Source organism: Rhamphochromis sp. 'chilingali', assembly GCF_963969265.1.
Source record: "Rhamphochromis sp. 'chilingali' genome assembly, chromosome: 15".
Taxonomy (NCBI): Eukaryota; Metazoa; Chordata; class Actinopteri; order Cichliformes; family Cichlidae; genus Rhamphochromis; species Rhamphochromis sp. 'chilingali'.
Genome location: NC_137942.1, coordinates 5,399,136 through 5,420,295, shown reverse-complemented (window position 1 = coordinate 5,420,295; position 21,160 = coordinate 5,399,136). Strand labels below are relative to the sequence as shown.

Below are 21,160 nucleotides of genomic sequence, written 5' to 3'. Positions count from 1 at the left end.
AGATGGACACATAAGGAGCACTTTGCTAGGGAGGTGCCACTCAGTGCACAAAGACTGACGCTGACATTTCACAGAACAACATACATCAAATGATCAATAGTCCTTCCCCTGTCTGACGAGGTACCTTGCTTGAGAAATAGGGCCGCTGCTTTGCAAGGACAAAACAGCTCAGTGGAAAAGTGAGCTGACCTCTCACCACGAACATTGTTTTGCCAGTGATTTATTTTCTGACCACACCACTTGTACAAGATAAGGTTTTTGGCCAGGACATGTTCAATACTGGTGGTTTTTGGAGCAAATCTGTAATATCAGACACAAGTTTGCACACGTTCTTTGGTCAGAGTCCCTGGAGACTCAGACACTGTGAGAAACTGGAGTTTGGGCACTGACCTGTTTTTATTTTGACAGAATGAGATCGGAATTAAAGGCAGCATGCTAAAGAAGGCCTGTTTCCTTTGAATGAAAGGCTCATGAGCAAACACTTAAGAGAGTCAGACTTAATGCATCTAATTATATCTCAATCTGATGTTTGTGGGATTTTTGAGTCCCCTGTTGTCTTCATTCACCTTACTGATTGATTGATTCCTAATGTTCTTCCAGGTTCTGTTGAAAAAGATCTCCACGACTGACAGTGACATCCAGTCCACGCTGATGTGCTGGCAAGGCCAAGGATCCCGATGCATTCCACCAATTCCTGCTGGAGCTAGATGACTAAGAGCTCAGCACAACAGGCTCCCATTTCTGATCTTGGAAACATTAGGAAAATAACAAGATAAAGGTTATGCATGCACTGCAGGCATAACTCCACGCTCCTCAGCCAAAACTGTTTGCAAAGAAAATTTCACACGTAGTGTCTCCACACGGGCTTGCAACATGGCCCACAACCTGAAGAGCTGAGTTCAATAAAGGTAAAACACATAAGTAATATCTTTAATTTAGATTTTTCTTTCAGTTTGACTTTTGGTACACAATTTTTAATCTATGAAAGAAAAGAAAAAAAAGCCAGAAACCAGGCGCACTCTCTTAAAGTGTTTGTGGTTTCAGTATATTTATCTTTTAGAGACTCACTGGAAGAGAGCTCACAATTATCTGAATTACTCTGTAATTACAGTAAAAAGTGTTTTAGTTTGAAACATGACATACGTTTCCAAAATGACTGACCCACTGGTCAGTTTTCGACAACAAACTAATCACGGTTTCCCCAGGAGATAATTGACAGCAAGGCCCTGTGCAATTAAGGGCGCACCATATTGAGTGAAGGATCCGGCATTATTCAAAGGCTCCTGTTTAAGGGATAGGAAATAAAACTCGCTCTATTTAGTTCTCTATAAAATACACAGTTTTAGCTGTATATTGTTGCTCATAATTTAATTTCTTCATTTCACCAAGTGGTGTGTAAATGCACAGCCATCCATCCACTGTCTAATCTTAATCAGTTTTTATTTTATTTATATTGCACCAGATCACAACAACAGTCACGTCAAGGTGCGTTGAGGCTTAAACTTACTGTAAATTGATTAGTTTTAATTTTGCTATAGTCATCTCAACGTGAAAGAGCACACACTTGACGACAGTGGGGATGAAGAACTCCCTTGTTAACATTGATAACACTGTGTCTTTTCAGATGTGCAGGCTGCCAGTTCCATAGGCATTAATGCACCATCATACATCAGAGATGCAGGTTTTTGAATTGAGCACCGAAAACAAGCCACATGGTCCCTCTGCCCTTCTGTCTGGAAGACGCAATGTCTGTGTTTTCCACTAAGAATTGAAAATTTTGATTTGTCTGACCACAGAAGAGTTTTCCAGTTTCCTCAGTCCATCTCAAATAAGCTTCCAGTGAAGACGGGGGTGATCTTCAGTACATGATGGAGCTTTAACCTCCAGTTGTGAATCACTCAGTAACTTGTGTTAGCAGACAGGGATTTCCACGACAGGATCATACCTGTTTTGAATGCAGTGCCACTTGAGGCTCCGAAAGTCACGGGCATCCCTTTGCACACTGAATCTTTTGATGATATTGTATACTGTAGGTGATGGCATTGTCAAAGTCTTCACAATCTTACATTGAGAAATATCATTCTGAGGTTGTTCTACAATTGTAGATCCAGGTTTTTTACAAACTGGTGAGCTTCTGTCCATCTTTACTTTTGAGACACTCTAGCTCTCTTAGATGCTCTTTTTATGCCCAGTCATGTTTCTCATCTGTTGCTAATTAACCTAATTAGTTGCTAAATGTTCCTCCAGCAGCATCCTTTTGGTTTGACGTTGACAATAATTGCATCATAATGCTTTTATTTACATTTTACATGCCATCCCAACTTTTTTGAAACCGGTGTAATAGAAACACAAGGTTAAACTTAGGGTTGACTTAAGAGTTTAATTCATTAATATAGTTGCATATACATTAACATGTCATTTAACATGTCATTTAACCTTGTGGTGCCTTTATTTGCCCAAGAGCCTTCTGCTGCCATGTGCTTAGAGGAGGTGGGAGGATGAAATTTGAGCAATGTGTCCTGCCTGTAGGAGCGTTCAAGAAAGTCCACACATGTAAATGTTACATTTTTGTGTGCAAGTTTTGTCTACCAGATGAAAAAAAATCATCAACAGTCCTCATCAGCACGACCAGCAACTAAATACTTAATCACACATCAGAAATTTTAGTTTTGCCCTCAACAAGATCAAATTTTCTCACCCTTTCTTCAGTTTTCTCTAATCAGTCTTCATAGTGTATGCTAAAGCAATATTATAGAGCCAACCATCTATCAGGGAGTTGCTGATGGTTCTGGCATTCATGTTCACACTTAATGGCTAAGGTGACCAGTCTGCCAGAAACTTGATTTGTCTCCTTTTATGTCCTCACATCTCAGGTCTCCACTTTCTCTCATTTTATCTCTTTCAGGGAAAGTGAGAGGGGCGGGTGCTGCTCACTCATTCATGGGCACATCAGTCTGGCCTCTGCGATCCAGCCTGCAGAGCCCCTCGTGTTCTTGCTTTATCACAGCTGTCCCCTCAACTTCCTCTGCCTAATCGCTCTCAGCTCGCACCTTGTAAAAGGTGGACAGCCCAAAACTGTGCTTACCCAAGCGCCGTCCGATAGGTGAGGGCGGCGAGGGCTGCGCTGTCATTGGCTGACTGCTGGTGAGAGTGCGATGCGGATTGGAGGATGTCAGGGGACTGGGATGAAGACCTGTGTAAGAAGGCGCTGGTGTTGGTGGAGGAGCTGTGCTTCAACACGAGGGGTTACAGCCAGAACGAACGCTGCCAGGAGTTCATCTTCCTGAGGAGGGGCAACAGGCCGCTAGAGACAGGTAACACACACACCTGGTGCTTCTTACAAACAGTGATTCAATAAAAGATGGATGTAACGTGCGTGTTTGCAAAGTGAAGTCAACGTGGAAATGACTTAAACCTACATGCTCTGGAAAAAAGAGAGAGAAAAAAGGCCCTCAGTTCCCTTCATCAGTGACCTCAATAAACACTTTTTGGATAACCTTATGTGCTCAACCACAAGTTCCACTTACTAAAATTATAAGAGAAGGATTAACCAGAGTATCCAGAGCAGTCAGTGCTGTGTGTTGTGTACTCAGATCCACCCCTTATTTGTTAAAGCAACACAGGAGCAATACTGGAAACCCTTAACACGAATGTGACTCCTCTAACCAGTGGATAACACCACAGCGGCGTTTAAATACAATCTATGCTTATGAATCAAGTTTGGCAGTTCATTGGTGTTTTAATGCTATTTTTCTTTTGTTTTAAACTTATAATTATTTCTATAAAACCTCAGTGAAATCTGCCTTATTCTGGGAACAGACTACATGAAATGAGCCTGATCATGCAGAAGATATAAGGTGTCACTTGGTAACAAAGTGGTTGTCATGTTGTGTATGCAGTCTTTTTTCCCTCTTTTTTTTGCAACAGTAAATAGGCTGATATTTATGTAGAGCTTTTCTGCTTTTCTGATCAGTGTGAACTGCTCTAATACTAAACGGAGGCTTTTAAGGTCTTGGTTCCCTCAATTCTGCAAGCTTGACCGATATAAGCACAGAGATCTCAGTCAGCAGTCAGGAACTTTCTTTCTCTGCAATTTATTGATTTTTCAAGATTCTCCCCTTTTTTTTTTAAATTTTGTGTTTTACAAAAATTGCCAGTTAAGCCTACTGCTTCCTGCTTTATGCCAAGTTCAGTCTACACAATACCAGCATGATTACAGCCAAATCTGGAAGGCGTTGGTTAGGAGCTGACTTTGGAAATGAAATTGTTTATTGTTGCACTACAGTTGATTGAAAACCAAAGTTGAATCTGGGAACCCTGTGTTAGGGTTAGGGATGTTAGCATGTTAGTATGTCTTTGAGTCCTCAAAGGTTCTCGAATTTCACAAAGAGAGATCTGCCAGCAACTGTAAACATTACAGAGCAAAAGAGGAGTGATGTTGCTTTTGTAGCTTAGGGGGGCTGTGAAATCGCGAGCTAGTGCCTCCTTCCTGATGACGTCAAACACACTGTGAATGACAGAATGATTGATCAGGGAGCCACCTATGCTCTGTCTTGTCCTTCAGTCCGAAAAGAGGAATATTTTATTACTCTATAATGGCCCGATCTGACATAGCGACCAGAAATTAGGTAGCCTGTGCTCAGCATTAAAGCAACACCTTATTCAAGAAATACCCTTGAAGTATCAAAGACTCATCAAACCCTGCAGTTTGTAATTTACTCCTTCACGCAGAGCAGGAACAGCCTGATTTGAATCAGTTTAAATGTACTGCGAAGAAAATGAGCTTTCACCGTGGACAAAGTAGCAAAACTTTCCAAACATCTGCAGCAGAATAAATAACCCTTATGCTGCGCGTCCATATGCTCAGTAGATTTCAAAAACTCACAATCTTAGCAAAATATGCCTAAATATCCAGAGACTTGCCATGGCTGATCTGTATGTTTTGATGCTTTTTTTCTCACCCGCCATGAAAACAAACTAAAGTCAGCTTTGATTTTCAATTTAATCTTTTCACAAGGACCACAGTGGCTGGACTCTCTCTGAAGGGAGGAAAATGTGAACTTAGCAGACACCTTTCAAGCCTACAGCGAAGGGAATGGTGATACTATAAAAAGATTTGGGGTATTGCTTTAAGGAACTGCTCTTTTTAATATAGACATGATTGAAGGTTTAAGTATTCCATTATGGACCAAATGAAGTTTTACACCAAAGGCCTTCTTCTAAAACTGGAACTCTTTTTTGTAGGTTTTGTCCCGAAAGAGGTAAGAGCAAAAGATTCTTTTTTAGTACTGACTTGTCACAGTGACTTTAAGGTATGATGAGGCAAAATGTTAAGAAGAGTGCTCACATTTAAGGATGGTTAGAGGTACTGTGCACTCACAACAACAGACCATGAAATATTCACGTTCTCGACTGAAGTGGCTAAGGTACAAGTCCATCCCATTTCTTTTATGATCCCCAAAAGAGTCTCGGTAGAATTCTGTGATTGTTATCTCAGAGCTGGATTATAAGAATATATAAATTTATATCATCACATCCTTTGCCAGAGTGAATAGGTACACCCTGCTGCACTGTGGATGAGATTATTGTGTGTAGGTTCTTAGTGAGCCATTTGGAAGTGCACTGTGCTGTTATGCAGATTAGCATGGATCTGTGGCTCAGTGTAGATTAGCCTGGATTGCCTGTGTGTTGCCTCCGGAGATTTGGATGGCTCTGAGAAGAAATGTCATGCCATGGTTTTAGGCGCTGGCCCCCACCGCTTACCAGCTGTGATTTTTCGGTGTTTGCTGATGGAAGTCCGCGGTCCCTCGGAGGATCGCGACCGCTGAAAGCTGTCAGTGAATGACTTGTAAGCAGCGGAGATGTGTTTGATGTGGAGCAATGTACGACTCCCAGTGGGCTTGCATCAGTCGCTGACTGACAGGAAGTCTCAGTCCCTCTTCACGGCGTACTACAGAGGCCTTCTACCCACACACCTACCCGCCTGCTGACTCGCTTTTTATGCTTTGTGGATTAGCGATGGATCTTTGGCAGGATCAGCGCTCAGGAAGTTACAGCGACTGCCCTAAAGAGAGACAAATGGAGGCGAGTGGCTTGGCCCCCGACAGTCCCTGCACACATTTGATCACAGCCACGTCTTATCAGCGCACCCTGATCTGCCAACTGCACACAACCTACTCCTCTAGCTCCTCGCTTTGTTTTTTTCCCCTCTCCAGATCAATACATTAACCTTTCTCATCCTCAAACTCCTCCCCTCTTTGGGTTTCGCTCTAAATCACTGTCAGCTTGTTTTCCCCAATCTCTCCTTTTCCCTTGCTCTCTCTCTCTCACACTCTCTTTGTATCATTTCCTGTGTGGTTTCGAGCCTTTCACACATGGTGTGGTAATTGTATCAGCTTTATCAACCCCCCACCCCCTCTTCTCTCTAGAAACAAAAAGGAAGAATTGACCCAGTCATCGTATATGTCTGTTGCAACATGCGCACCAATCTGTTTTTAAGCCTTTCTATGTTTGTAGCAGCCCTGCATTTTTTTCCCACCCCTCATCACGGCTGTCTTTATTTCTCTTTTGCCTCATTCCTTTACCCCCCCCCCCCCCCTTCCAACATTTCTTCCTTCCTGTCTCCTGATCTCAGTTATCATGTTCTCTCGTGCTTTGCTTTTGCTTTTTTCCTTCCCCCCCATTCGTCGCTCCTCAATTCCCACCTCATCGTGTTCTCCACCACCGATCTATGTCCCTTCGCCTATCCTCCACCTCCACGGCCCCCCAATCATATCTTTTGAACAAGTGCTGATTAATGACATACAGGCTGATGAATAATTCACCAAAGAGAAGCTGAGGCAAAGCAGGGGGGAGACAGATAGAAGGTTGGGGTGACGAACAAAGAGAGTGAGAGAGAGCATGCAGAGGCAGACAGCATGGGGAAAAAAATGACAGCGAGGAAAGAGGGGTGTTTGAGGGGATTACATACGAGAGAGTGAAAGAGAACGTGAGGGAGGGCGGATGGAGACAGTAGGCGAACCAACTTCCAGAAGATGTAGCCCTGGGCTGAAGGATTGGCTTCTGTTGTCTTGTTTTCATTCATTTGCTCTCAGTCTTGTTGTCAGCCGGTTACAGATAAAATGTAATTCTTCTTTGTTTGATTTAAAAGTGCTTATGTCTTTGTCATGCCCATAAAGGCACTCTGAAACAAAGTAAATTAAGACGAAAGGGAGGTTAAGGCCTTTGTGTGAGACTTGTGGAGGTTTGGAAAACATTTCCTTCTGTGGGTGAGACAAAGTTATAGTATGCAAAGGTCGTGCCTGGCCCGCCTGCGGACAGAAAAAACTCTTAATTGGTGACCTCGTGTTCTGGATGCAGCTCAAGAGGGCAAAAGGTAAAAAAATTTTTACTTATATGCCGCAAGGTGCAGAGGAGTACACAGTCTGGGAAATCTGAACGCTGTGTCTTACTTGGTCTGCTTACAGTGATTGAATATTCATGTTCAGGGCTCTGGGCCTGTAGTTCATTTTGATTCTGATTGGTCCGTTTGTCATGAAAGTCGTCAGACCAAAAGATGCTATTTATAAAAAGACTTCAAATGGTCCGGGATAAGAATAAATACTCATTGTATATTCGGTCTATTTATTAATTAATATTCATATAATATTTATAAGGTATTTACAAATGTATTAATTTATAATGAATTTACAAGTCAGAGTGTCCAGCATGCGCACATGTGCCCACTCCTCAGCAGAAGTTATAAAGTTTCCCGGCCCAAGAGCTCTGTCAGCGGCTGCTGCTGCTGGAACTGTCCAGCAGTCTGGTGCTGAAATGGCTCTTTTTTTGTATTTTTTATTTTATTCTGCTCACTTTCTACATACGGATGAGTCATACTCCACCCTTCACCATCCCAAACACCCACATCCTCACCCTCACATATCCACACGCAGAAAACCCTCAACCCCACCCTCATTCCACAGTTACAATCCTCGAGCCATCACACATTAAAAAGCTCATAACCGTGAGGAAATGCAGGATGACACTGCATAGAGACATCACTGTCGGTGTTGGTGTTTTTTTAATTGCTACCCCCACCCAACCACCCCACCGCCTCCTCTCCTTCTCTAAGAACATCCACTCTGCCAGCATTTGCCCTCATTTTAAGCTCAGGATTCAAATTTGGGATGTGAGCTTGAGGGGATGGCTGCATATTGCTATTTACGCCTACAGCAGGTTCCCTTTCCTGCCTCTGCCGCTCCGTGATGCGTGATTTGTAGATAATGTGGTGATGTTGGGAGCGATGTGCGTGCGTGTGTGCGCGTGTGGATTGTTCATCATGCAGTGGTTTATTGTTGATTTCTCAGACATATGTATGCGTAACATGTTAACGTGTAAAATACCAGATGCATGCTGATGAAGACGCTTTTTAAAAAAATGCCTCAGCAGCTATTGGATTACATTTGGTACACACAATCATGTTAGAATTGATCTCGTAAGCATGCTCAAACCACTGCTAAACATAGACTGTATACAAAAATGTGCGCAACCACTGTGATGTTCAGTTGTGCATCCTTGGTCTGAGCATTTTGACCATCGCAGTCTTGTTTTTGGTAAACTGGACATGATAAGCGGATGCTGCATTTTACTAAGAAACTTGCAATGTTATGGGGAAATCCTGGCGAAACATGAAACCAGGTAACATTTTTTAGCCTTTTATGGGTTTATTTAGCTTTTGACTTCAGGAGCAATTAAAGCACTGCAGACTAAGCTTACCTAACCCCAAATCAATAGAGCAAACAGACAAGTGTCCGTCCTCCTAACTCATTAAAATATAAAAACTTGTTATTAAACACATGCGCTGCTTGTCTCTACCTTGACTGTTACATTATTAGTATGACTGAAGTTTGCAGCTTGCACATAGGTCCAACAGAGATCACAGCATACCCTACTTTGCTGTTTTTGTTATTCCAATGGGGACCATACTGTACCAAATAAAGGTCATGGTGTATACAAATAGACTTGAAGTTTGCAAATGAGGCCATAAACTCCTGAAAAAAGGAGAGAATGAGGGAGCTTTTCATAATAAGGACTTTTTCCACATAGTTTTTCTCCAAGCAGAGGATTTGCCCCCTGTTGGCCTTTTGCAGGTTTAAGGTACTTCCAAGCTGGCTTCACGGTTCAGATGTCCATCTTTAATATCCAAGCTATGGCCCTTGGCAGCGCTTTCTTTAGCATTGTTAGCATTGTTGTGTTGCAGTGTGGGAGTGGGCTGTGCTTGCAAAGATTTTTTTTCTCGGAGCTCAGATTTAAAAAAAAACACAAACATTCAGGGCTAACCCTGCCAGGCTCAGTGCAGGAAAATCGTGTAAAAATCTCAAGAGTTTAACTTGTTGGTTAAATAGAGGTTACAAAAAAGTGCACTCTCAGAAGTGTTATCTTGGCTAGAGACTTGTAAGTGTTAACTCGTCTCTTTACCTTCTTCCTGTGGTCCTCTGCAGAGATCTCTGTCAGTCTGCTGTCGGTCATTGTGACATTCTGCGGCATCGTCCTCCTCTCCGTCTCCCTTTTCGTCTCCTGGAAGCTCTGCTGGCTACCATGGCGGGACAAGGAGGGCGGAGGTCTGAGCCTGACATCGGGGTTGCTTCCTGGAACCGCCGGTGTCGGAAACCTTGCAGCTGCTGGGGGCTCGTCACTCTTACCCCCGCTGCTGCAGAGGAAAGAGGGCCACTCCTCGTCCTCGCTCTATCCCACCCTTGGCCAGCAGGGCCAGCACCACCCCCATTTCTCTGACCTAGTGGGGCTGGAGAGGGGTGAGGTCGGAGGCGTGGTTGGAGGGCCAAATGAGACCCAGGAGCACTCCTACCTGGACATGGACACCTACCCCAACAATGCTGGTGAGAGAGCAAAGACACGCAAACATTCATTTCAGCCAGGCTGAAAGAGCGATGCAATGTCTCCGTCAATACCCTCTCATTTTAATATACTCACAGGGTAGTGAATTTAATATGTTTACCTACATGCTGTAAAATAATTTGTCTGAACTGTAGCACTATGATGAATGTTGACCATTACTGCGTGTATATAAATGGGCTTCAGTGGTGCTACACTCAAGGAATATTACTTTTTCATCGTACTGGCGTGGTCTTTTATTACAGACATTTATTTAGTAGTAAAATTTAAAACAAGTGGTACACACATCTTTTAGGATCTAAATGACAAAAAATATAATGTGCAAATTTGTTATTTTATTATTTTTTTAAATAATTTTTGGAACATATGATGCAGGTGAGTGGCTGATTTACAACCTAAAGACCTCTGATTCCCGCCACCTGATAAATATATCTTTCCATTTAGCTCTGTTTTGTTCTTCTTGAATGCTGAAGGAACTCTACTAGTAGCTCCTTGGCTGCTTAACTGTCCTTAGCAGCTAGTTTTATCAGAGCATGCTTGCAGAAAACACCTGCATGCAGACCACAGTGTCAATTTCATTTTAGCTTATGAGCCACACACAGCCCAATTCCATCTCAAGGGGGATGAACTGGTAAAACCGCTGCCTGTAAAAAATACTCTGTCCAAAAGTTCCCTTTCTTTTGGTGTATAGCTGTGCAAGTACGTTCTGAAAACACTCAGATTTAATCAGCCGTCCATTTAGATAATAGATTACGAACATCCTGAGATGTCTCAAGAAAAATGAGGGCAATTTCAGCAATATATATGAGTTTTTCCCACATTCAGTCAGTATACTGTCATTATAAAGAAACACTGCTAAATTAAAGAAGCACATGATCAATTCTTAACGAGCTGCAGCACAATGCTTCCTTTTGCAAAATACAGGGAAAATTCCCAAATCTATGACCTCCTCTGCAATTTTCACACTTTGCAAAGTCATTCGAGCGGCCGGTTCTGCCCCCCAGGCTCTTAGTTTAACACACCTGCTGTAGAAAATAAATTAAGCGTACTGAAACCCAAGTGAAAACAGATATGCCCTGAACAAACAAGCAATCGAATTAAAATTATTAATATTAATATTAAATATATTGAAGACTCTCATTGGATTTTGCCTTTATTATTATTGCCTTTATTACTATAATGATAATATTGCACTATATGAAGATGAGAGAAGTAATGTTACATAATAGAATAACATATAAATATTCATAAAATGATAACAATTCTAATGATAATAATCAAATTATCAAATTAAACCGTAGCTTTGCTTATTGAGTCTTTTTTAGCAGATTAATTAAATTCAAAATCCAATTGCGGTGCCAAGAGAGTTACATAACTATAGAAATCCATAATGATATTTCAACGTCAGTATCACATATCACAGTTAGTAGATGGTAATGTGACACCATTATTCCTATGCATTTACCTCTGACTTAAAGCTGGGCTCAAGAGTTGGGAGTTTGCCTTGTAATTGGAAGGTTGCTGGTCCGAGCCCCGGCTTAGACAGTCTCGGTCATTGTGTCCTTGGGCAAGACACTTCAGAGGGCCCGGTGGCGCCAGTGTCCGGCAGTCACTGCGCCCCAGGGTGGCTGTGGCTACAATATAGCTTGCCATCACCAGTGTGTGAATAGGTGGATGACTGGATGTGTAAAGTGCTTTGGGGTCCTTAGGGACTAGTAAAGCGCTATACAAATACAGGCCATTTGCCATTTTTATGCATTCTCGCTGTTTTTTGCTGTTTTGTGCTGTTTTGACTCAATTGCAGGAATAAAAGACAGCCTTAAAACATGCACCTGATTTTAAGCCATGCTGTCCAAACAGCATGTGATGATGGAGTGTTTTGAACTGGCCTGTCAGCTGAGCACAACATTATACAAAAACAGGCAGCAATTAGAAAAAGAAGCTAAAATAGAAACTGTTGTCAGAGATATTTTGGACCTGAGTTTATAAAAACAGCTCTGAGTTTTCATCCTGGAGTTTTATTTATGCTGGCTGTCAACGCTGGTGCTCGCTGTTTATCATTATTCAATATCAAATGTTTGCTGGCTGCCTTTATTGCAGCTTGATGTAGCCTTGTTTCACGTCTCTGTATGCCTTTAATGCTGGCTCATGTTCTGCTATTGTAAATATGTCTGCTCATTCCTTCACTCCCCTCAGCTGGTAAATCACTGCCTGCTAAATCAAAGTACAACAATCAATGAGATCAATGTTGCTGACAAAAATGCAGGTCTTTAGTGGCACTGTAACAAAACAAAACAAGCATGTGAGTCACCAAAGATTTTATACTCTTGTAGGAACTCTGAAGCTGAGTCAGACATCTCCAGACGTTCCCAACTCAGAGGGTGGAGCCCATAAAGACCTGCCGAACGCTCACTCCCAACAGCAGGTCACCCCTCGGTCAGTATCGAGTGTGTGTGTTTGTTTTTCATTTAAGTCCGTTAGCGCTGACGTTTTTGTCGCCAAATTCAGAGGCAAAGTGGGAAATAAAAACAGGAGTGAACTTTAACCCCCGAGCTGGTGATCATTACCGTACATCCATTTAACAAACACATCAGTACATCAATAAGAGGAGGACTCTACCTTTATAAAATGTGTTTTTGAAAACACAGTCGTAAAAATCGCATTACTCAGGTTACAGCGGTTTTAATCTTGCTCTCTTTTAATGAACACTTTTGAGGTCTGTAAAGCGAAGCGTCTGCACTGCTTGTTTTGAATGTTTTTTTTATGATATCTCACTTTGTGGACACGTGGATTTTTTCAAAGCAAGGGCACAAATGTTAACTCTATAAACACTAAAGTGCACATTTTCTGAAAAGTGTGTTTTTTTTTACAGAATTATTATCACCACGAAGCTACTTTGCTATTTGCTTTTTTCCCTTCATATATTTGCAAGCATTGCAACTGCACTGTAAACATATGCATACAAAAAGGTGTGGGAAATCAAACTGTGGGTAAACTCCAATTTAAAGTGTTTGCCCGTCTCTGTATCTCTGATAATGTTGCAAAATCACACTTTTTTAGTGACTACACGTGTGCATTTGGTGCGCTTCCCTTAATATGCACCCTCTGAGCCCTTTTATCTCTGTTTAGGCCCAAGCCCATGACTCACCAGCTCTCCAGTCCCGATTTCCACGGAGATGAGAAGGAACAGGTAACCAGCATTGGGCAGATTAAACCGGAGCTCTACAGACCCAAAGGCGACCAGGGCGAAGGCAAACAGGGCGACACCTGCGGCAAGATCAGCTTCCTCCTGCGCTACGCCTTCAAGTAAGTCAGCAAGTTTGCACCAAAAGCAACCTACTCTCACCCTGCCAATGTCTTCTAATGTAAAAAGTGGAGAATTTGAACATTAATAAACCATTTACCATACATAGTTTAACGGTGAATGGTGCAGCTGTTACATCACCACACAGCTGGGTTGCACTAATATTTTTGTGAGGCTGTTATTGAGTGGGCATACAGTGCTTTCAACGAATCAGTAAATACACACTTACACAGTCAGTAGCATGGAGACTTTCCCATCATAAAATCATCTGTCATAAGACTTTCAACACGAACCACCACAGAATGTAACAGCGTCTTTAGTTTTGAGAATTATCACACTAATATGTACGCATTTTTACATTTTCATTTATACATTTGCATTTGTGTTTAGTGTTAATATGCACATATGTTAATTTGTACTAAGATTGGCAATCTATCTTACAGTAGTTGGGATATTTTAGTCAGGACTATAGCCTGTAAATTAAAGATGGATGTAAGCACTAAGATCTGTTTTGTGAGTTTTTCGACTGCCAGGTTGGTGACCGCGAGTGTATGGGTGTAAACCCAACAGAACCACAGGCTGTTAGTACAACTACAGTCAAAGTTAGCCAAATTATTAATTTAATGCTCTAATAAGGGTCAACAGCACAAATAAGGTTCAGCAGTTCGTTTAGTGGAGGTGAAGCCTAGCAGACATCCTAATTAAGTTGGCTGGGTTAGAAAAAAATAACACCCTGCACAGTTTTTATGACAGAACAAATAAGCTCCAGAGCCCCAAACCCTTTTTTTAGCAGGCTATAAACATGCTTTTTAGTATTGTAAAGGTGGGTATTTTAACATGGGTATCTATGGGGAATGACTCGCCTCGAGTGGCTGCTGCAGGTACTATAATTTTTAGCACTTACACGTTGTTTTCATTTTTTGGCTCTGGAAGTTGCTGGCTGGCCTGGGCGGATAGACCACTGGTGCCATGCATAAAAAAAGACTGCTAGCCTGGTTAAAAGACGAGTAGATAAATAAATCCAGCACCCTGTAGATTCTTGTGATAGCAGGGATATATATTTGTAGAATTTTATCTCTAAGAACAACTTCTCAGCTTTGCATGATGAAACCAAAACTGGTTCGAACTACCAGCACGTCTCCGTTGAATGCTGATGCATCTGTTTTTCAGCCACTTTGATCACGCTAGGTTGTAAAGTCGTTCAAATACTAAGTCAGGTGCCGCAAACAGGCACTGATTTGCTGAATGTCTTTATGGCACAGAACAAAGAGGATGCTTCTTGGGAAAATATCTTCCAGCGTGTTTATCCACTTCAGTAGACACAAAAAGAAATCCTCCAACTGAAGTAGAGAAATTGAGTTTGAGACAGCGAGCACGTTCTGAGCTAACTTATCACCAGCAGGAGATGTGAGAGTTGTTTTCTCAGCTGTGCTCTCATTTGTTTATGATAATAAACTGAAATATTAAGGTTTTTAAAATGAGAAAGTGGCATCTGTGTCTTTAGATACTGTGTGGCACAGGCTGCTGTACTTACTTTCCTTTTTTACTCCTTTGACGACGCTCAGTTGAATGCTCTCTGCTGGAGAGCACGGGTCTGCTGGGTCTAAGTATGTAACTGTTGGCTGCCATGCTGTGCGGGCTGGGTGTGTACATGAATGTGAATGTAAGTCGAGGTGCTGGTGGGTTGTGGGAAGGAGTGAGTCGGCTGCTCAGCTGGCAGCCCCCATTTCTGCCTGCTTTGACATGTAGAAGCACTGCGATGGGCAAAAGTGCTGATGGTCAGAAAAGAAAGGGAGCGAGAGGCCGTTTCGGTCATGAATTATATATGGAGAGCCACTTTAAACAGCAACCCTGTCAACACATAATAACACCAGGCTGTGTTATAGCTGAAGTTACAGATACGAAGAATTAGCATGGGAGCTGGTAGGAGACGGAGGGCAGTGACGAAAACGGTTCGTGTGCCCTTTTTTTCCTCCCCCCATTTATAAAGTCACATGTTAACTTATGCCTTTCTCTAGTCGCTTGTAATGCATCACGTTGTTTCATTAAGGCCAGTGAGCAGATGTAAGTGAGGGGGAAAGGTCTGAGATGTAGCAAAAACAAGTGTGGGTAGGTGTGTAGATGCACACGTGAGGTGTTGGTGTGTTAGTGTTGCAGCAGTGATAAGATTGGTATGTTAATGTGCGAAACCCCGCTGTTTGGAGTGTAACATTCAGAACAACAATGTCAGTCTTCCTCAGATCCTGTGGGAAAGGCATTTCTATTGACAATCCCATTAAAAGCTGACACATTTCCACTGTGGGAATAACAGCTAGCTTTCGGGCATTGTCTGCCAGGAATAAGGCTGTGAATTTCACTCCCTGTTCAAGCAGTAATAGGTATATTCTCTGCAGGTTGCCTCGGGGATTGTGTAAAAACCTGGCGTTTGGTTCGAGCTCATGTCTTGCTCTGTAGTAAGACATATGAGTGCAGGAAAACCCGCAGCCATGTTAAACTATCAATTAACAGGTAATGGAAAATTCATAATAATAAGAGAGAGGTAGATTTGTTTGGGTTTTTTTGTTCACAAGCTTCCTGTCATTAAAGCGCACTGATGCATTGAGGTGACTGCAGAATCTTTGCTGCCAACATATCCACAAATCATACTGGATTAAATGATTATTTGATGCATTTTTAAATGACTCAGGGCTTTCATGTTGAAATATTTACCTGCCTGGAAATGTAATTTCCTGCAGCAGTTGGCGCCGCACATCTTCTCCCTTATTCGGTGTGATTGCCGACTGGTAGGCATGTTTATCTGATTGCTTTAATTGGATGTGATACGGAGGTAAACATGTGTCTGGATTGGCCACGGCTGTACTAAATGCTGCATTTGGACAGAGAAGACATAACTGCCAGGGTCACTGCCAGCGTTCGCCCTGCTGATCCTTCCTCAGCCCCAAAGTTCACGCTGTTCTCCTTAAGCAGCTAATGAAGTGCTGACACACTGGTTAACTCGTAGAGACACAGTCTAATGAGGTCTGATTAAAAGCCTCCGAGCCATCTTCATCTTCATCTGCTAATTAAATACATAACAAACGACTTGGGAGATGCAGCCATGACGGTGTGATGGAGCGTTTAGATGTTAGGGCATGCGCATCAGCCTGCTTGTGTTTGTGTGTGTGTTTGTGGGCATGTTGCACGCATGTTTTTTTCCATGACAAAAAAAAAATGCTCACACTCCAGTTATAGTGCTTACTTGTGCATTTATAAGGGAGTGTGTCAAAAGTGCTATTTTTAGATCAAAGCTGCTGATAGCATTATTTTTCTGTTTGGAGAAAAACCGATGTAACATACATGTACAATACAAGGTAGAAAAACCATAAATCCACATAAGAAATCAAAATGTTGAGGTTTCTAGGAGCTAATACTTTGACTCGTTTACTGGAAGAAAAATAATCAGAACTTACAACAACAATTTAATTGTTTGACTCATTTTTAAAGATTCTGTGGCGCATAATGGTAAAATAATCAGCAGATAAATTGTTAGTGAAAGTAATTGTTAGCTGCAGGCTGTTTTTATTTATTTTATATATTTATATAAGAGTTATAATTAATATTACGGGCCTGTTTTACAGTTGTTTGATTAAACAATCCTGTAACAGCAAAACTATTAATTGTGATGTTTAGTTGCATGAAAAGACCCATCAGTCACCTTGGAGGTGATGGACACATGCAGGTTTCTATTTAAAATGTCCGTTTCCGAGGTACACTTTTGTTTACTGCTGGATTAAATAAGGATTATAAAACCACAATGTGTGTTTCTGATAATCGCTTTACACCAAGGATTTCTTTTGATTTGGTTTCCAAACCCACAGAAAAACCTGCGATCAGTGGGGTTGCAAATAATTTTTAATTCAATAATTTCACAGTCACTAAAAGGTGAAGGTTTTCACCATAGAAAAAAATTGCTAGTATTGCTGGTAAGTTGTAGCTTTCAACCTGATTTATATGTTAATAACTTAATTCTTACTAATTTTGTTTGTGTGTAACGTGATTTTCTCTTTTTTCCTTATTACTGGGAGTAGCGTTGTGTTAACAAATATAACATCTGCATGAATGCTGCCAACTGAAAAAAGGTGTTTCTTTGGGATGATTTCATTTTTACAGGAGTACAGGAGTCATCTGACAACTTCTTTAAATTCACCCCAGCATCTCTCCTGGAGCTCCTGCTCCCTATTTGGGAACCACTGCCTTAGGCAATCACTGTAGTATTGATTAAATGTACAAGAAATATGCAATCAGTCAAATAAATGTGTTTACATTGATAACTCTGACAGCTGGGTGCTTGCATGTTTTCGTATTTTAGGGGGTTTTTTTGTAAAGATTTTGAATCTGTCTCTTGGGTCACGTATTATCACACGTGATGTAGAAAAGCTGCAGTTTCTCGCATTTTCCGAGCAAATGTTAAACATGCACTTGTTACAATGATTAATCCGTACTCCTGTGAAATACATTTATTTTCTTGTTATTGGCTAATAAATTATTCATCTTTTTCTGCTCGGCTCTTATGCACCAACATCTCCATGACCCAAGTGACTACAGATTAAAGGGTACTGTGTTAAGGTTAATTAATGAGCTCAGTACTGGACAGGCGCGCTGGCTGAACATCTGTGCTTGCTGTGCTTACATCGCTGATAGTGCAACCAAGATACAGCTGCAGGGATAAGACACAAACACACACACAGACACGCACACCACACAAGCTATTCTGGATACTCTTTACACCAGAGACACTGAACCTCCCACACTATTATACGCGTATATGAGTTCTGCTGAGGTGTTTGGGTGTGTGGGGAGGCTGACCCTGTCTAGGGCTCATACGTGTTCGTGCAAATTTGGGCATCTTGGCTTTTTATATACGAGTTTAATGGAGTTTTCTGTGTATGTTTCTCGCAGTACGGAGCAGTTGGTGGTGAAGATACTGAAAGCTTTGGACCTGCCAGCGAAGGATGCCAATGGCTTCTCTGACCCGTACGTGAAGATTTACCTACTGCCAGACAGGAAGAAGAAATTCCAGACAAAGGTGCTTCTCACTCCTACCACACTCATCCTTAGTGGCAAACTGTTCACTTGATGCTGTGGAAAAAGCTCACACAATAAAAGAATCCCCTTAAGATTTAAACAGCATCAGTTTTTTGTTTTCTCTCGGCCTGTTTCCTGATGCACTGATGGCCCAGCCTTCCCGTGGAGAATCGTTACAGTTCAACTAATGTAATCTAATCTAATCTGGAGCATAATTTATTCAGGATAATGTTCTTCTGACTATTACAGGGCTCTGCTACTCAACTCCTGCGTGTTATTTTGGTGTTTGAGGACAGCTCAGTCAATATTTAAGTACATTCCGGGACATTCTGTACCAGGAAATGTACCCTTAGCCCTTGAAAAATCCTCCTGTCTTCTAATTTATTCTCTGTGGAAAAGCTCAGAATTTATGAGCTCTGTGGCCTCACAAATGGGAGTTGTTGTTCTTTGTGTTAGATCTATAAATATCACCAGTAGCGCCCTGTCTCTGAACTTGTGAACCTGTGTAACATGTAAGAGAAAACAGAATTAAATGATGTGCATTTAACACCGCTCCTGCTTGTATGGGGGTTTCAAATTCAGTTTCACTAAAGGCCACAATGGGAAATGAGAATCACATCAAGGCCCACACATGCTTTAATCACGTCAAGGGTTATTGACCCTCGACCGGTCCACACAACAGTTTATTAGCCCTTATAACGTTTACTCAAAAAATAAATAAAAGATCTATGATCACCTGTATTATACAGCCGAGGCGGCTGCTGTGAAACTGGCTGCTCATAGAAATGAAACTTGGCCTTACAGCTCCATCACTTTGAGATTGGGCTCGGAGAACCATAGTCGCTGTACTTGCATTTCAGTGCAGCGACTTTCTGAAGCCTCTGTTCCCAGTCTGTGACTCCATATCTCGGCTGGATTCAACCGTCAAAATGACAAGGCAAAGGATGTTCTTTGAAAACACAAAATTGTCTCATGGAAATGGGTAAAGGGACCTCTCTTTACACTCGGCTATACTGCTGTCTAAAGCCCTGAAGATTATGGCTGTAAAACAGGGTTTGGGGCCTTGGTCTTTACTAAAGACATTTCTCTGGATTTTTAAATTATATTTTGCTGTAAATGATGAAATTCTTTTCACCTAACTTTCTGGCCGTGGAGTATTTTCACAGTGTCCACAGCGCCATATTTGCTACAAGGTGTTTTTTTTGGGGGGGGGTTAGTCTTTTTTATGCTGTGAAATATTTTCAGTCTTCATTTTCACATCATCTTAATCTCTCAGAAAACCCAAACCTTCCAGCTGATCAGTTAGCTAACTAGTGGCAGGATTAGTTTACCAAACACAAATGTGCAAATGAACATCATTGCCAGCACCTGCGACTGGCTGAAGTTGGTCAAAGCTGGGCCGTTGGCATGTACGTTGCTGCAGCCTTGCACATGTATTTGTGCCACTCTTGCGGCACCCCACCGTGCGGCTGTTTCAGCAGGACAAAGCCCGTCCCCACGCCGCCAGAGCGGTTCAGGCCTTTCAGGCCTAATATGTCTGCTGCTGAACACGTCTGGGACATGCAGGGTTGCACAGCTGCAGGCGTGCTTACATCACGTCCAGAGAAGGCTGTGCCTCCTATTAAATGCCTTCTATATAATACTATATGTTATAGTTGTACAATCTGCATTTCATTTTGACTGTCACATTTTTGATTGTACTATTTTCAGTTAAATGTAGATTAAAGGATATATGTATATATATATATTTAATCATTTTAAATTTTTCTTTCATGTTCTGGAAATGGGGTTGTACTTTTGCCGTGTTGGGATAAAAAGAATCAAAGAGGGCTGGGAAAGTGAGAAAAATAAGCTTTCAGTGACAGTGAAGCTGTATGATTTGGAAATTTCTCCCTTTTGTGTGACTGTCTCCGGCACATCAAAAGCCCCTTCAACCACTGAAAAGCATGAATGCTTCATCCATTTGCATAATACGGCTCCTCTTTTGTTTGGAGTGTAGGTGATTGTTTAATTTCAATCACATCCTCATTAACACCGAATTTTTACACCACTCATATTTTGCAATGCTTTTATGCCTCCAACCGTTTTCAAAAAAAGAAACACAACGCCTCGATGTAGATGTTAGGGCTTGTGTTCGGGTTGCAGAACTCAAAGAGCCTTCATCAGCTGCCTGTTTAATCCAAAGCTAACAAGTAATCATCAAGTGCTAATAAGCCGAAGTGACAGAGCCGCTCACGCAGCCACAAAAGTTGGATTTGGAAAACTGTGTGCATCACATTTTAATTTGCACATGCTTTATAACATGACAGCATCCACATCAAATGCTTTCATAGCAAATAAATCCCACTGGCAAAACAGCAAATAGCAAAATTATGTGTTGGAGCCGGAATGAGGTTGACGACAAATTTACAAACGGAGCCCACAATATGCTGAGATGTGATGAGGAGGAAATTATAGCCGCCGTCTTTCCGTGAGACTGAATTGATGTGACACGAGATACGAGAGTTAAGGAAAGAACTGTGCGTGTTTGACAAAAAGAAAATATTCAGTTTTAAATCTAGTTTTTGGTCGTTATTTAATTTCACAACTATGATTGGGTCTTCCATCCCAAAGGGAAAGGTGAAATTCACTTTTCTCACCCTGGCAAAGGAACAAGGTCAGCCAGTGTGTTAGATGATAATTATGTGGCTCGAGGACATTTTAGCAAACGCGGCACACTTTTAAACACATCCCTCTGTCATGTTTTTGAAATAATGTCAGTCATTAGCAAAAAAAGAAAGAAGTTGCTAATGCTTACAAGTCTGGGCTGATGTTGCTGTTTAGATTCACCCTTAAAGCTTTTAAAGCTCTCTGTTTTCTAATTTGTTTTGGGCGAAAGTGGAGAATATCTGTGTGCTTTAG

At 41.7% G+C, this 21,160-nt stretch overlaps 1 protein-coding gene across 1 annotated transcript in view; it reads left to right on the top strand.

Annotated features, from left to right (window-relative positions):
• The window catches only part of syt3 (synaptotagmin III), a 41,544-nt gene that overhangs the window by 7,489 nt on the left and 12,895 nt on the right, over positions 1-21,160 (top strand). The window contains exons 2-7 of the mRNA XM_080905608.1: positions 601-908; positions 2,906-3,314; positions 9,480-9,875; positions 12,225-12,327; positions 13,021-13,197; positions 18,134-18,260. Of these exons, the coding sequence (XP_080761734.1) occupies positions 3,170-3,314; positions 9,480-9,875; positions 12,225-12,327; positions 13,021-13,197; positions 18,134-18,260 (948 nt within the window). The 5' untranslated portion in view covers positions 601-908; positions 2,906-3,169. The remainder of the gene's footprint in view (positions 1-600; positions 909-2,905; positions 3,315-9,479; positions 9,876-12,224; positions 12,328-13,020; positions 13,198-18,133; positions 18,261-21,160) is intronic.